Below are 13,671 nucleotides of genomic sequence, written 5' to 3'. Positions count from 1 at the left end.
CAGTGTTGTACCTTTCTTTTGGCAAGGTCCCCAAGTTCAAGATGCTGTCCCTGCAGGCAGTACTTCCTTTGCTGGACAAACACTTCTTTGTGACCTTGGACTTGAAAGATGCCTGTCATTTCCCCGTTACTTTTTGCTTCAGTAGATTTCTCATGTCTGGTTCACACTGTGTTTTCTGTATTATCCTTTGGACTCTCCACTGCTCCTTAAGTGTTCACTGAATGCTGTGCTCCGATAGTTCTCTGGGCACCCACATCTTTGCATATTTGCTTGACTTGATATTTGCAGAGTCTGCATCCAAATGTTTGGAATCCTAAAGAAGGTCTCAACCTTACTCTCCTATCTAGTGTTAGTCAAACCTTTGAATGGCCTGTCTCGCACCTTTGTAAAGATTTTTTTTTTTTTTTGGTGCTTGATTGACTTCAACAAGAGAATGGCCTTTCTGCCTGAAGATAAGTTCTTGTCATACCACACAATGCTTCTAGAATTCTCCAAGTGGAATGTTGCATCAGTGAGAGAATTTCTAAGGATTCCTGGATTGATGGCATCCATGATGCCACTGGCTTATTCTCACTTGAGAAAAATTCAATAGCATGTCTGCAGTTGTTAGACCCAGCATCTCCATTTTCTGTAATCCCAATTGATGAGGCTGCCCTTCGTCAGATGAGTTGAAGTGGTGGAGAAATCAGTTGAGTATCAAAGGGCTTTGTTTCTCCCCACTGGTACTGATATATCTATCCAGCCTGATGATCATACTTCATCTAGAGAGCTGTCAGAGCCGCAAGTGCAAGCTACATGGATGCATGCAAACACACCAGTATCGAGGAGGTGTTGGCAGTGATTCTTGCCTTGAAAGCAAATTCCTCCTTCGTGCAATCTCGACTGTTTTGGAGAAATTGACCTTACCAACTTTTGAATCGCCCACCCAGGCTGATCTTAAGTTCTTAATGTGGAAGTTGTTTTGCTTATCGCACTCACATTTGCAAGATGAGTGTCTCAGCTGCAAGCGGTCATGATGGGACCTTACCTGATTTTCCTTGGGGATAGGCTTGTGTTGTGTACTGATCACTCTATCATGCCTAAAGTGGTCTTAGAATTCACCTCCACCCTCAATCAAGCCCGTTAATCTCTGTTCTCAGAACCTAAGAATAAGGGAGAAAAGATAGTTAATACCTTTGAATGTGTCTCAGCAGCTGAGGTACTACCTTGACAGAACAAAACCCTTCAGGAAGACAAAGGCTTTTAATTTCCTACACATGGGCAAAGAAAGGTCAACTTGTCTCTAAGCAAACCATTGCACATTGGTTGTGTTCTGGTATTACACCCAACCATTGCACATTGGTTGTGTTCTGGTATTACACCCACCATGGCAAGAGGAATTATGGTGAGGTAAAAGGCCTTTTTCTCTTTAGCAGCTTATTGGAAAGGAGTGAACTTGAAGTATTCTAGCGAGAACAACTTGGACTGTTGTCCATTATGTCCATACCATTTTTGAAGCTCTGCAAGCTGGATATCTTTCTAAATCCAGACCAGGTTTCGTTGGGGCCATTCTCCAGGGGCTCCTTGACCCTTTTCTACCCATATGGCAGTAAGGCAGTGTGTTTGAACATAATACTGTTGCACAATTCCTACTTAACCATAATGGTAGATTTTTGTGGAGCACACTGTCTTAGTGGTAGTACCCACCTTCGTCTGCCTTTTTAGATTTACATAACTTGGTGTTGGAGTTACCATTGAGTTTAGATCAACAGCATTTGTGTTGTGTGTGTTTTGGTTAAGAATAGGGGTTTGTAAGTTTGTGTTTTTCTTTTCCTTCTTGACTATAGAAAACGGAATTGTTCCCATCTGTATGTTTGAAAGGTAGTTCCCATTTTTGCAGGTGATAGTTCAAGCAAGCCCACAGACCTGCAATGGGAGATGCTCTGACCTTAGACTACCAGAGAGAGGGTTACAGGACACTACTACCCATATGTCAGTAAGGTACTGTGTTGGAGCTTATACTGATGTCCTATTCATATGTTGCAGTATTCTTGACCGGGGGGGGGTTCGCTGCCGGCTGATTCTTGCATCCAGCCAGTATGCAAAACTCTTAATGCTACTGTAGGGTCCGTACGATATCACACACAACACTGATTCTACATTGGTCAAAAAAGTCTGTTATAAAGTGGATGTTTGCACTTTTCTGCAGCCAATCGGATCTTTGGATCTCCTGACGTTGCTCATCAGACAAGTTGTAGATCCCAATCAGACAAGTTGTAGATCCCAATCAGACAAGTGCTCCGTTGTTTGGTTCACCCCCCCCCCCCCCAATTGCTTTCTTGCTATTGTGCCCCCCCCTTTTTTTTTTTGAGGGTGCATGTCCGCTAGGAAGGGAGTGTGGTAGGCAAACTACAGATAAGGGCTCCCACAACCTTTGTCTCTCTTGCCTAGGCCCTGATCATGACCATACTACTTGCAAGCCCTTTGTCCCCAAGACCCTGCATGATAATTTTTAGTTTTTCTGAATTTGTATCTACAAAGCCAACACGTTAAATGTCTCGCACGAGATACGGAAGGTACGTTGGTCCCTTCAGGTGAGCCCTAGGTAAGAAGGCCAAGAAATCGAGGCCTAACTTGCCAGCTGCTCCTCCAACTTTACTTTTCTCTCCTGAGGCCGATGTTGGCTCCGACTTTTGGAGTCTGTAGGTGCTCTTTCTGAGGGTACTGGTGTGGAGGCAGTGAAGGACCCTACTAGCATGCCCTTTGGGGATGCACAGGTGTCTGTTCCAGATGTGGGGAGGGGGACCTCTGCTCATTGTAACTGAAGGCCTGTGTAGCATTCCACAGATCATTGTCCAAGAAGATGTCCCACCAATGTCGTTGAGTGTAGGCAGACGTAGGGCCCATCCTCCTCCCACTGCATGGATGTTCCTCCAAAAGAAAAAAGCTGAAAACAGCTGGTGGATTAGCAGGCCTTTTTCCCAAGGGCTGTTCAATTTGTTTATTGCCCTGAGATGGTCTGCTGTCTTCCTCCCTTTCTCCCTCTACACCACAAGAGGATTTCCGAGGAGCTTTTTTCAGATTAAGAGAGTTCTTGTGGAAATGAATCTTTGGCTTATTCTGCCCAAATTTCATCTCTTTTTGGGATATGCTTCTCCAAAAGAAGAATCAAATGGAACAGATTCCCCTGGAGAGGATATTACTTTTGGGAAACCATTGTAAAAATGAGGGAGTTTTTCAAATGGGATTGTTCTTGGGTGATTGTTCATTGGTGTCACACATCCAAAAAAAGATATGACCTGCTGCAGATGGACTCTCCTTTCCCATCTGCCACCCCCCCCCCCTGTTTTGCCAGCCTTCCTGGATGCATTCTCTGTAGCTTCTAAGTGCCCTGACTCTCAACCTTCTGCCTTTAAAAGGATAGACAGGATTTATAAAGTGCCAGAGGATTCCGGCTTTGTTTTAAATATCCTTCTGCAGATCCTGCAACAATTTGTGTCCAGTGACAAGGCCTCCAGGATGCTGCCCACCACCTGCTCCCTTCGGAAAAGGAGAGTAAAGTTTTGGAGAGACCTGGGAAGAAGGTCTATACATTAGCAACTTAGGCATTCGGAACCATAAATTACCAGACTCGTATGGCCAAATATACTTTGGCCCTTCTCTCAGATGCAGGTTAGCTACTTCTAGAGCTCCCAGACACTCATAATAAGGTTAAGCTATCCTGCATCCTTGACTCCTCTGCTCAAGTTGCACAGCATGCCATAAAGTGTAACTGTGGTGCTGTGGAGGCATCGGCCAGAACGGGTGTGTCAGGATCAGATCTCAGGAGATACTCCTGCCTCAGACTTCAACCTTTGCCTGACATTAAGGCAAGAATCATGGATGCCCCCCTGGATAACAAGGCATTATTTGGTACTTCTGCTGCAGAACTCTTTGCCATTTTCCTGTAAAGGCTTAGAGGTGCAAGACCTTAAGCCCTTTTTTTTTTTTTTGTGTTCTCTGTCCCAAGATTTCAGAGGAGCTAGCGTAAGACCCCATTTGTAAAGAAATCTTTCAGGCCCCAGTCTTCAAAGGGTAAAAGAGATGCTAGGAAAAATTCCTCCAAGTCTTCCACTTCAACTTATGCTGCTCGGAAGCGGCCCCTTTCAGGTAAAGCCAAGTAGTCTTGTGACTGCCTGCCTCCCTGAACCCTAACTCCTCTTTCCCTTCACCTTTCCCTGTGTCTCCCTGCTTGGAAACAGATCACCCAGGACTCTTGGGTCCTCTCCATCATCCTTAGAGGACACTTTATGGTGTGGAAAACCCCTCCTTCCTTCAGGGGTGTTCCACACCCTCCATTGGAACAGCTGGAACTCTTTTACCAAAGTCATTTCAACATTCCTGTCTCAAGGCAGCATTCAGGAGGTGCTGTCCTCCCAAGTTGGAAAAGGGCTCTACTCCGGGATGTTCATGGTTGCCAGGAAGGATGGTCCATAGAGACCCATTCTAGACTTAACCCATTCAAGTACTGTCCTGAAGGTTCCCACTTTTTGCATGTTAACTTTGCCCACTCTTCACCTAATCCTTCCTTAAGCCTTTATGGTGTCCTTTTGATGTCAAGGATGCTTATCTTCATATTCCCATTCATCTTTTGTTCAGGAAGCGTCTGCACTTTGCTATTGCTTCCTCACATTTTCAATTCTCTGCCTTGACTTTTGGATTGTCTTCGTCCCCAAGGGTCTTCACAAAATGCTTGGCTCCTGTCGTAGCCTGCTGCAGGGCATACAAATGTTCCCATATGTGGATGATCTTCTCCAAGGTCAGACTCTAGACACCCTTCAGGAGAGAATCGTCTTTTCATGGTGTCATTGCTGGAGGGTCTGGGATTCCCTATAGACTACCAAAAGTGTACTGTGGTTCCTTCCCAAGACCGCTTTTTCCTAGGATGCAGGATCCAGACAGGAGGCTGGCTCCCTTACCTCCATAAAAGGTCCTGTCCCTTGCGTCCTAGTTTCAGGCCCTCTTGCTCCTGCAATCCCTGACTGCCAGAGTTTCTTCATCTCTTAGGGTTCATGGCATCCAGTATTCCCATGCTACCACTAATCAAGTTATACATGAGGAAATTCCAGTGGTTCCTGATAAGTTTGGGTACAACACTCCCATCCTCTGGAGTTTATTCTGCTACCCTTCTTGAAAAAGGAGCTACACTGGTGGGTTTAGCAGGCTTCAGGGAATCCAGGTTTTCCCTTGCAACCACCTCTTCCCACTCAGGAGCTGTACATGGACACTTCAGACTTGGGATGGGGAACAGCCCTTGCCTCATGGAGGGGCAGAGATGTGTGGTCTCCCTGTTAGAAGAGGGAAAACATCAACATAAAGGAGATGAGTCCTTTTTTCTTGCTTTGCAAGTCTTCAAACCCTTTTCTACCATGTGCCTTAAAATGATTTATAGACAATACCACAATCCTCTGGTATGTCACCGAGCAGGGAAGGACAAAGTCCTATCTGTGCACACTGGCTCTCCAAGCCTGAGAGTTAGCCTCCTAGAGTCTGCTCACTCTCCAGGTGGTTTGCATTCCTTCATCTCTAAATGTTTCGGTAGACAAATTGAGCAGGTCCATGACTCAGTCCCACGCCACAAATGGATGTTACACAGGAATGTGTTTCTGGACATGGTCAATCAATGGGGTACACCACAGATACCTTCTCCCCCCATGAGCAGACAACTTCCCAGGCATTGTGCCGGGGTCATGGATCCTTGGACATGGAAGTTGAATGCCCTGTCCTTCTCTTGGAAGGCGATTTTTCTGTATGCACCCCCCCCCCACTTCTCCAAAAGGTCCTGTTGAAAATTCAACGGGAACAACCAAAAATCTTGCTGTTGACTCCCTTTTGACCAAGACCACACTGGATCACCCTTCTACATTTAGCCAAGGGCAGTCACCACATATTACCTCACAGAATGGACCTATTCAGACAGGGCAAGAGATCTCTCTAATACACCCACAGATGGCAGCACTACAACTGACCATTGTGAGTATAGGGTTTTATTTATTATTTAACATTTGTTTACTAGGAAAGTCTGACTTGGAATGAGCCAGTTTTCAGCAGAGGACTGGGGAGAAACGCTCCAGACACATGTCTTTGTAATGTGGGAGGAAACCAGAGCACCTGGAGAAAACACGCACAAATGCAGGGAGGACTTGCAGACTCTGCACAGAAGGCACCCCAGGGGAGAATTTTACCTGAGAACCTCTTGCTGTGAGATGGCAGTGCAACCTTGGCACCATTGCGCTATCAGATTTTTGATTTCTTTGAGACACCTTTTCTCTGAGGACATGCTGCAAGGTCTGTAGGAGGCCAGAAAACCCAACACTAGGAAATCCTATATTTCCAAATGGAAAAGTTTTCATCTGGTGTCTTTCAAAGGATTTGCAACCATTGCTGGTGGATGTTCCAGTGGTTCTGTCCTGTCATACTCTTCAGTAAACACTCCTCTTTCTACTGTGTCAGCATGTCTGCCTATATCTCCCCCATTAGCCTCCAGGCTGGAAGTTAAGCTTTCATTTAAAATGCATCCTTCATATTAGACCACCAAGGAAACCAGTTCCCCAATTCCTCCTCCTTGGGATTCTTAATTTTGTCTTGGAAAAACTTACCCTGGCCCCTTTTGAGCCAGCAAGTTCTTCTCTGCAGCACTCTGCATCTGGAAAACCAGTTCTTCTGGTGGCCATTACTTCTGCTAAAAGGGTTTCTGAGCTACAGGCTCTGATGTCTTCTCCCTTCATGGTCTTCCACAAAGATGGAGTCTCTTAGGATCATAGGAAGTTACTAGTGAATTGGCCCTGAGGCCCTTATAAGCCTAGCCAAGAATTTAGCATATGTTCAGAGAAGTCCAAGAAACACTACCAAAAGTACCACCACTAGAAGGCTACGGCCGAAAGCGCCAATCAATTCACTTGTATGTTTTATGTGATTTTAAAGTTTTTGGAATATATTGGTGTATCCAGAGTCCATACGTCTTGGTGTTTCTTGGATTTCTCTTGTTGACTGGACTACCTTCAGTAGCATCACAGGTTTTTTGCTTGTATGTTGAGAAGTTGGCACCTGATGCCACTGTCCAGCAGGGACACTGGTGCTATCCCGGGGATGCATTTTCGGTTTCCCATCCAGGTTGCGCTTAAAAGGGGTAAAGAGGCATTCTGCTTAATGTGGAGAGGGAGTCTGTTCCACAGGTGGGGGGGGGGTCCTCTTGGGACAAATCTGTTCCACAGGTGGGGGGGGGGTCCTCTTGGGACAAATCTGTCCCGCCAACAAGTCTTATTGATGTCACAGACTAGTTGAGGCTATGCGTGCAGGTTACTAGAGTGAAGCTTGACTTGTGGATATGTACCACTCTCATCAAGATGGGGCCTGAGATCAACTTGTATGCTAGACAGAGGTCACCTCTGAGGAGTTTGTATAAAACTTGAGTAGAGGGGTAGGGCTTTTAGCCTGTCTGTCTATGGTAGATTTTTGAGGCCATGGATTTTTTTGGTGAGGTACTTCTCTGGTCTCTCCAGCTGCTGCATATGCTTTGCAAGGTCCATGCCGAATGGGGAATTGTACTCAATAATGGCTCTTATAAGGGAAGAATACAGGGATGTTATGACCTCCTTGCCCCTGGATGAGACCACCTTACGTATGAAGTGGGCCATGTAGAAAGCTTTTCGTACAATGAAAGCAACATGGTGGTCAAAAGTCAGGTTGGTATAAACTTGGGTGCCCAAATCCCTCACGACTGATTGCGTGCTTAGGCCATTGTTATTAATGTGATAATGTGGGGATGCTCCTCTTCCCAAAGGGGATGATGCATTTGTTTTTGGTTTTCAGCTTAAGGCCATGTTTCTGGCACCAGTCATTTGGTTGAGACCCTATTGGAGGCTGTCCACATCACTAAGGGGAATTGATGACAGCACCCAGCTTGCAGTCATCCGCAGACATGGTCAGCCGTAGCCCACTAGTTTTGGCCTGCACGTCAGAAAAGTATATCCCAAAAAACAGAGGCCCTAAGACCAAACCCTGGGATATGCCACGTGTTACGGGTCTACTGCTTGAGGTGGCTTCCCCTATTTTGACTAGGTGGGTTCAGTCAGTGAGCCAGTTGGCCACCTATCTGTTAACATACAGATTGATGCTAGTTGCGAGAGTTTATTATGCCCTAGTGGGGAGTAGTGTCGAAGGCTTTGGCCAGGTCAAGCTAGCCTGTGTGCTCAGTCTTCCCTCGTCCATGGCTTTGGTGACTGTCTCAAAGAAGTTGACCAAATTTAACAGACATGACCTCCCCTTGAAGTCCAACTGTGTGGGATAAAGTGTTGGGAGGTTGCCAAAGTCCTTGTTAATGAGGTCATGATGATCCATTCCATGGCCTTGCAGATCAGGCTAGTTAGGCTGATGGGTCTATAATTTCCCAAATCTGTGGACACACCACCCTTTGTGCAAAGGGATGACAGTGGCTGTCCTCCACTCTGCTGGGATGAAGTCGGTATTTGAGCTTTGGTTGAATAGTGTGCTTAATGGTGCTGCAAGTTCCTGTAGGATGCAGCCTGGGATGTTATCAGGTCCCTTGGAGGCTTTATTTTTTTTGCCGCCTTTACGCAGTAATACCTCCTTTTATGCCCAAGATGGTAAATGAGTTGTCACTCAGTCCATCAATCTTCCTACCTTCTTCCTTTCGACTATTTCTAGTGAGAGGATCCTACACACCTTAGATATGCACAGGTATCTCTGATATTATTTGGGTAAAACTAAGTCCATTATAAAATCAGACTACCATTTTGTCCATCACCCAAGGGCCCTGGGCAAGCTTGTTTCCAAGCAGACTACATCTACTTGGAGTTCCAGTTTCCTTTTGTGTCCCATGGGAAGACTCTCTTCTGTTAGGGCACATTCCACCAGAGCTCTGTCTTCCTCTGGCGCCTTTTTCAAGGGTTTAGACACCAGTTCTATCTTGGAAGCAGCTACCTTGTTTTCTGTATGTACCTTCACAAAACAGTAAGATGCCATTTCCAGGTCTAGAGCTGGTTTTGCTAGGGCTGCTTTGCAGGGGTTTGTAGAGTACTACTGCTCCTCCACCCAGTTCTTTTGCATGAACTTTGGTATTCTCCCTTATGTTATGAACACTGCAACATATGAATAGAAGGGCATAGAATGGTTGTGTAAAATCTTACCATAACCGTAGATGTCCTTCTCTTCTATATGTTGCAATATTTTCCCCCTGCCTTCCCCCTGATACCTGCCTGTTTATTGGTGGCATGTTTTCCTCACCTTGGATCAGGTGGTGCTCTGCTTGCGGCATTCAGTTTGGAAGATTGGTATGTGCCAGCGTCTGCTTTACACCTGACGTCATTTTATGACCAGCATAGGACCACTATGTGTAACGTCGCATGTACCCTACAGTAGCATTAGACTTTTGTATACTGGCCGGATGTACGAGTCAGCTGGTGGCAAACTCCTCCATGTTATGAATACTGCAACATAGTAGAGAGGGGCATCCATGGTTGTGTTGCAATTTTACACGGCTATTATTTGCAGGTAAGTAGGAATTGTGCAACTGTAATTTAGAGGTTAAAATTCTACAGTGAATAAATTTCCTGCAGTCGTGAATTCTTTTTTTTTTTTTTTTTTTTTTTTAATAGATAGTGCAGAATTTAATAGCCCAAGATCTTATGACAAGGATGCTGCAGAACAAAGTGACTCTAAGAAGAGGTCACAGACAGAGACTTCGGAAGAGTTGTATTTGTCAAAACGCCGCAAAACTACAGAACCATGCACTTCTACTTCAGATAGTGAAACGTTTACTTACATGGGTATGGTAACTGTCTAAATTACTTGTAGAGGTCTAAGAATGTTTGTTTTCTTGGCTGAATGTTAAACACTGAAGGAGTTCAGATTAAGCTGTGTGATACTCATTTGACATTGGTCTCTGTAGTTAAACCTTTTTTTCATATTAACTCCTCTGCTTCCTTTTGCATTTCCTTTGCAGACTTTCCACAGGATGCTGTTTTTACTTGGTTTTAGTTTTCCTTTAAGTTGATGTAGTCTTGTGCACGTTTGCTTTAAAGTTTGTCTGTAGTGTAGCCCTACATAGTCTTAATTTTACAAAAATGTATTCAGTTTATGTATATGCCTTTTTCTGCTATGTACATCTGTAAGTCTCTTTCTCTCCCCCCATAAATTTAGTGCTTGTAGTACCGACCAGAATTTGTTTTCGTTTTTGAGCATTGTATCTAATGTCTTTTTCTTTTTTTCTCAATATGCAAGTTAAAGATTTGACCTTGGATCTGACTCACTCTTATGCATATCTCAGACTTTCTTGAGCTCCACCGTCTACTTATAATGCCAAACTCATTCTACAGTACCGTAGTTCTTGTTTGCCACCGTCTTGCACGAACATAGATAATTTCTTGGAGCTTAATTTTGGCTATATTTTTTTATTTATTTTTTTTTTTTTGAAAAATTGAAAGTTTTCTACCGTTTTTATATATGTTTCCATTTTACTGTCTTCTGCTCTTTCCAATGTTTGGCTTTTTCTCATGTTTGGTCTTGTCCTTTTTTCTACCTTTTTGGTAGTCTTGAGTGTACTATTGTTTGTACGCATCCTTTCTTGATATCCTATCTTTCCTACCTGGTTTAAGTGTATCCTTCCTATCTGAGTTTGTTAGTCCGCTATACTAAAAAAAAAAAAAAAAACTTGTTGTTGTTCCTATTTTTTCTCTGTATTTTCTTGATATCTAGTTGTAGTCGAGAAGCTGACCAGCTTCAAGAAATGCACTTCCTGTGGGCATAAACTTCCAAATTCTGATGCTGACTTGGCAGTGTTTAATGTCTAGAAGTGGCTCATCTCTCCATTTAATTTTTCTGCTTGGGTAGGGTTACCACCTGTCCCACGTTGCGAGGGACAGTCCCTCTTTGGGTAGTTGTGTCCTGACAAAAAATATTAAAAATGGCAAATGTCCTGAGATTGTAGGACATAATTATGTCCTATATTGTATGTAATAGTTGCATAAGTTATTCTGGATCTAAAATACCCAAATGTTATAAGAAACATAATAAGCAACTAAGATGCTGCTACAAGAATAAGCTACTATGTAGGCAAAAAAGTTAAGTTCTATCCTTTGTACTGACCGTGGGTATGTCAGCCTGTAAAATCTGATGTTTGTCCCGAAAATGTCCCACTTTGCCCATTTGAAAAGATGGCAACCCTATGCTTGGGCAGTGTTGAATTTCAAAGCAGTAGTGGACATGAGGAACAAACTGGTTTTGAAAGGGTAACCTCCATCTTCTTTCCCGAGGCAGGGGCTCAAACCCTCCAGTAAACACCTTAAGATTTCTTCAGAGTTTAGGAAGAGCTCCTCCTCTTCTCTGAAACCACCACCTTGTTGTTCTGTAGCTTCAGAACCTCTTAAGAAGATCAGAAGAACTTCAGATCCTAAAAAGAAACCATCTGATCCTAAATCATCGGCTCAGTCTATCATATTGAAGTCTCCTAAGTGGTATTCAATTCCTTAGACTTCCGAAGCGACTCCTGTATCCAAGTCGCCTTGAACCCTCTCACCCAGGTTTGCACTTGATCTGGTAATCCCCTCTGCTGCATTCCCTTTTCTTCAAACTACGCCAAGGAGAGACTCAAGGCTTCAGTCCACCGCCTCTTCTGTGAGATCCTCCAGAAGTCTTTCTAAAGCTGACGTGGATAGGATGATGAAGTTCATCCGAGCTTAGATCCAGATGGGGAGTTTGCTCCATCTTCATCTCCCCTCTGATCCGTGAGCTTTCCACTTGGAAACAAATGTATCAAGTTCTATAAATGCCATCAGATTTTAATATACAGAAAGCTTTTGGGCAGCAACCCTTCAGTGTGTACAAGTAGAACAATCAGTCAATTAAATATCTTCATTTAAAAAATGTCACATGACAGCCCAAATTGCAGTGTTAAATATTTAAAACATTCATAAAAACATTCCCATGGAACACTTCATTCTAAGAACTTTTCAATCAAGCACTTAAACATTATTTCTTCAAATGCGTTTGTTTAAATTTCAACAGGTTTAACTCTTACTGCTGCGTTAATTCCTGGATTACAGACTGCTTCTAAATGGAAAATGCAGATGTTTAGTGTTTCACTGTTGCAGTCATTACATTTAGGTAATCTGCTTGCAAGTTGCCCTCATTCGGCCTGATTACCAAAGTCTTGGGTCCTGCGTCGGTTGCTGTCCCGTCTTCTAAGACATCAGGGGGTACAAAACCTGCAGCTGACGCCATTACATCAGTCTTTCATGCTGTACGGTGCCCGAAGCAGAAGCAGTTCACAAGTGCCGGTTGGCCGACTCCTGAAATTTTCGTTTTCGAGTTTCAGAACCGAAGTCTTAAACTAAAAGCGAAGTACCCCGTTGGGGAAACTTTTTTTTTTGCTCCTTTGTCAGTAAAAGTTAATTGCATTACTTGTGGAAAGCAAATACCTGATATTTTTTTTCGTACTGTATTCCTTGCCTAGGCCCTGACCACGATGTACCTTGCTGTCTGTTTTGTGCTTTATTTAATCAGCGCACTGTCAGTCATCTGTATATTTTTGCCTCTAAATATTTCAGTTCTCTGTTTAATTATCCAGAAATGTCAGTTAGCCATCTGACTACTGGGATTCCGAAAATACGCAAAGATAAAGACAGAGACAGGCTGCTGAGGACAAAAACTGCTGACTACGCTTCTCTTAAGCCAGACGCCAGTTCGGTACTCAGTGAGGTGCTTTCGCAGCCCCTGATACCCACTCCTTCTGATTCTCAGGCCTCTACCGAGTCCCATTCGGAGTCCGGTATGCCGCAAGATGCTTAAACTATGGAACCCGCGGATGTCTCTACCTTGGATGGGTCTGGAGCTGCTGTGCAGGCACCGGCTTTTGAGGGTGTATTCAGGCCTACAGACTTGCGTATTAAATCGACACCTCCATTACTAATGCCTAAATCTTGATCCTTGTCTAAAAAAAATGACGCCCAGGCCACATGCTCAGGCCTCTATGCCTAAAAAACAAATGATAAAAATGGCTGAAAACCTAGTAACTCTAAGAGGCCTAGGGCTGAGCTTGATTATGAATTCTTCTGATCAGGATTCTGTTTTTTCTGACTCTTTTTTGATTATCTGGATTTGTCCTTACCTACTTATGAGGATTCTGATGCAGAGGACTCTATTCCCTCTGCTTCCCCTCCTGAAGGATTTTTCGTTTGGGGAAACCTTGCGTACTCTTAAGGGAGCATTTTCACTGGGAAAGCCAGGAATTTTCTGATTCAAAAAAAGAGGCTTAGGGATTTCCTTCTCCTGCCTCAGCATAGGCCTTTGGGTATTCCTCCTGTAGTAGACATTGTTGATGCCTTCTCTGAATCTAGTTTGGCCCCTGATTCCCTGCCTCCTGCTCCCAGTAAACCTGACAGATACTACAGGGTCCCAGAGTCCCACAAGTTCCTTTTCAAAAATCCTATTGCAGATTCAGAGACTATTTCACAGGGACCCAAGGGTATTAAGGCTTCTCCTGCTAAAAATCCTACCTCTTCTGATAAGAGAGTCCAGGGCACTGGATAGATGGGGTAAAAAGGTTTACACTTCAGCAACCTTTGCCATTAGAGCTTTAAACTGCCAATTTCATATGTTAAAGTATCAGCAACATGTTATTGGACTGCTTAAACA

At 44.0% G+C, this 13,671-nt stretch overlaps 1 protein-coding gene across 1 annotated transcript in view; it reads left to right on the top strand.

Annotated features, from left to right (window-relative positions):
- The window catches only part of RNASEH1 (ribonuclease H1), a gene marked incomplete in the record, with an annotated part of 1,200,073 nt that overhangs the window by 149,583 nt on the left and 1,036,819 nt on the right, over window positions 1-13,671 (top strand). The window contains 1 exon segment of the mRNA XM_044070435.1: window positions 9,636-9,806. Within this exon segment, the coding sequence (XP_043926370.1) occupies window positions 9,636-9,806 (171 nt within the window).

Source organism: Protopterus annectens, chromosome 1.part0 (genome assembly GCF_019279795.1).
Source record: "Protopterus annectens isolate FY-2018-M chromosome 1.part0, PAN1.0, whole genome shotgun sequence".
Lineage (NCBI taxonomy): Eukaryota > Metazoa > Chordata > Ceratodontiformes > Protopteridae > Protopterus > Protopterus annectens.
The sequence above is the reverse complement of the archived record's forward strand: the minus strand, read 5'-3'. Positions and strand labels throughout refer to the sequence as shown.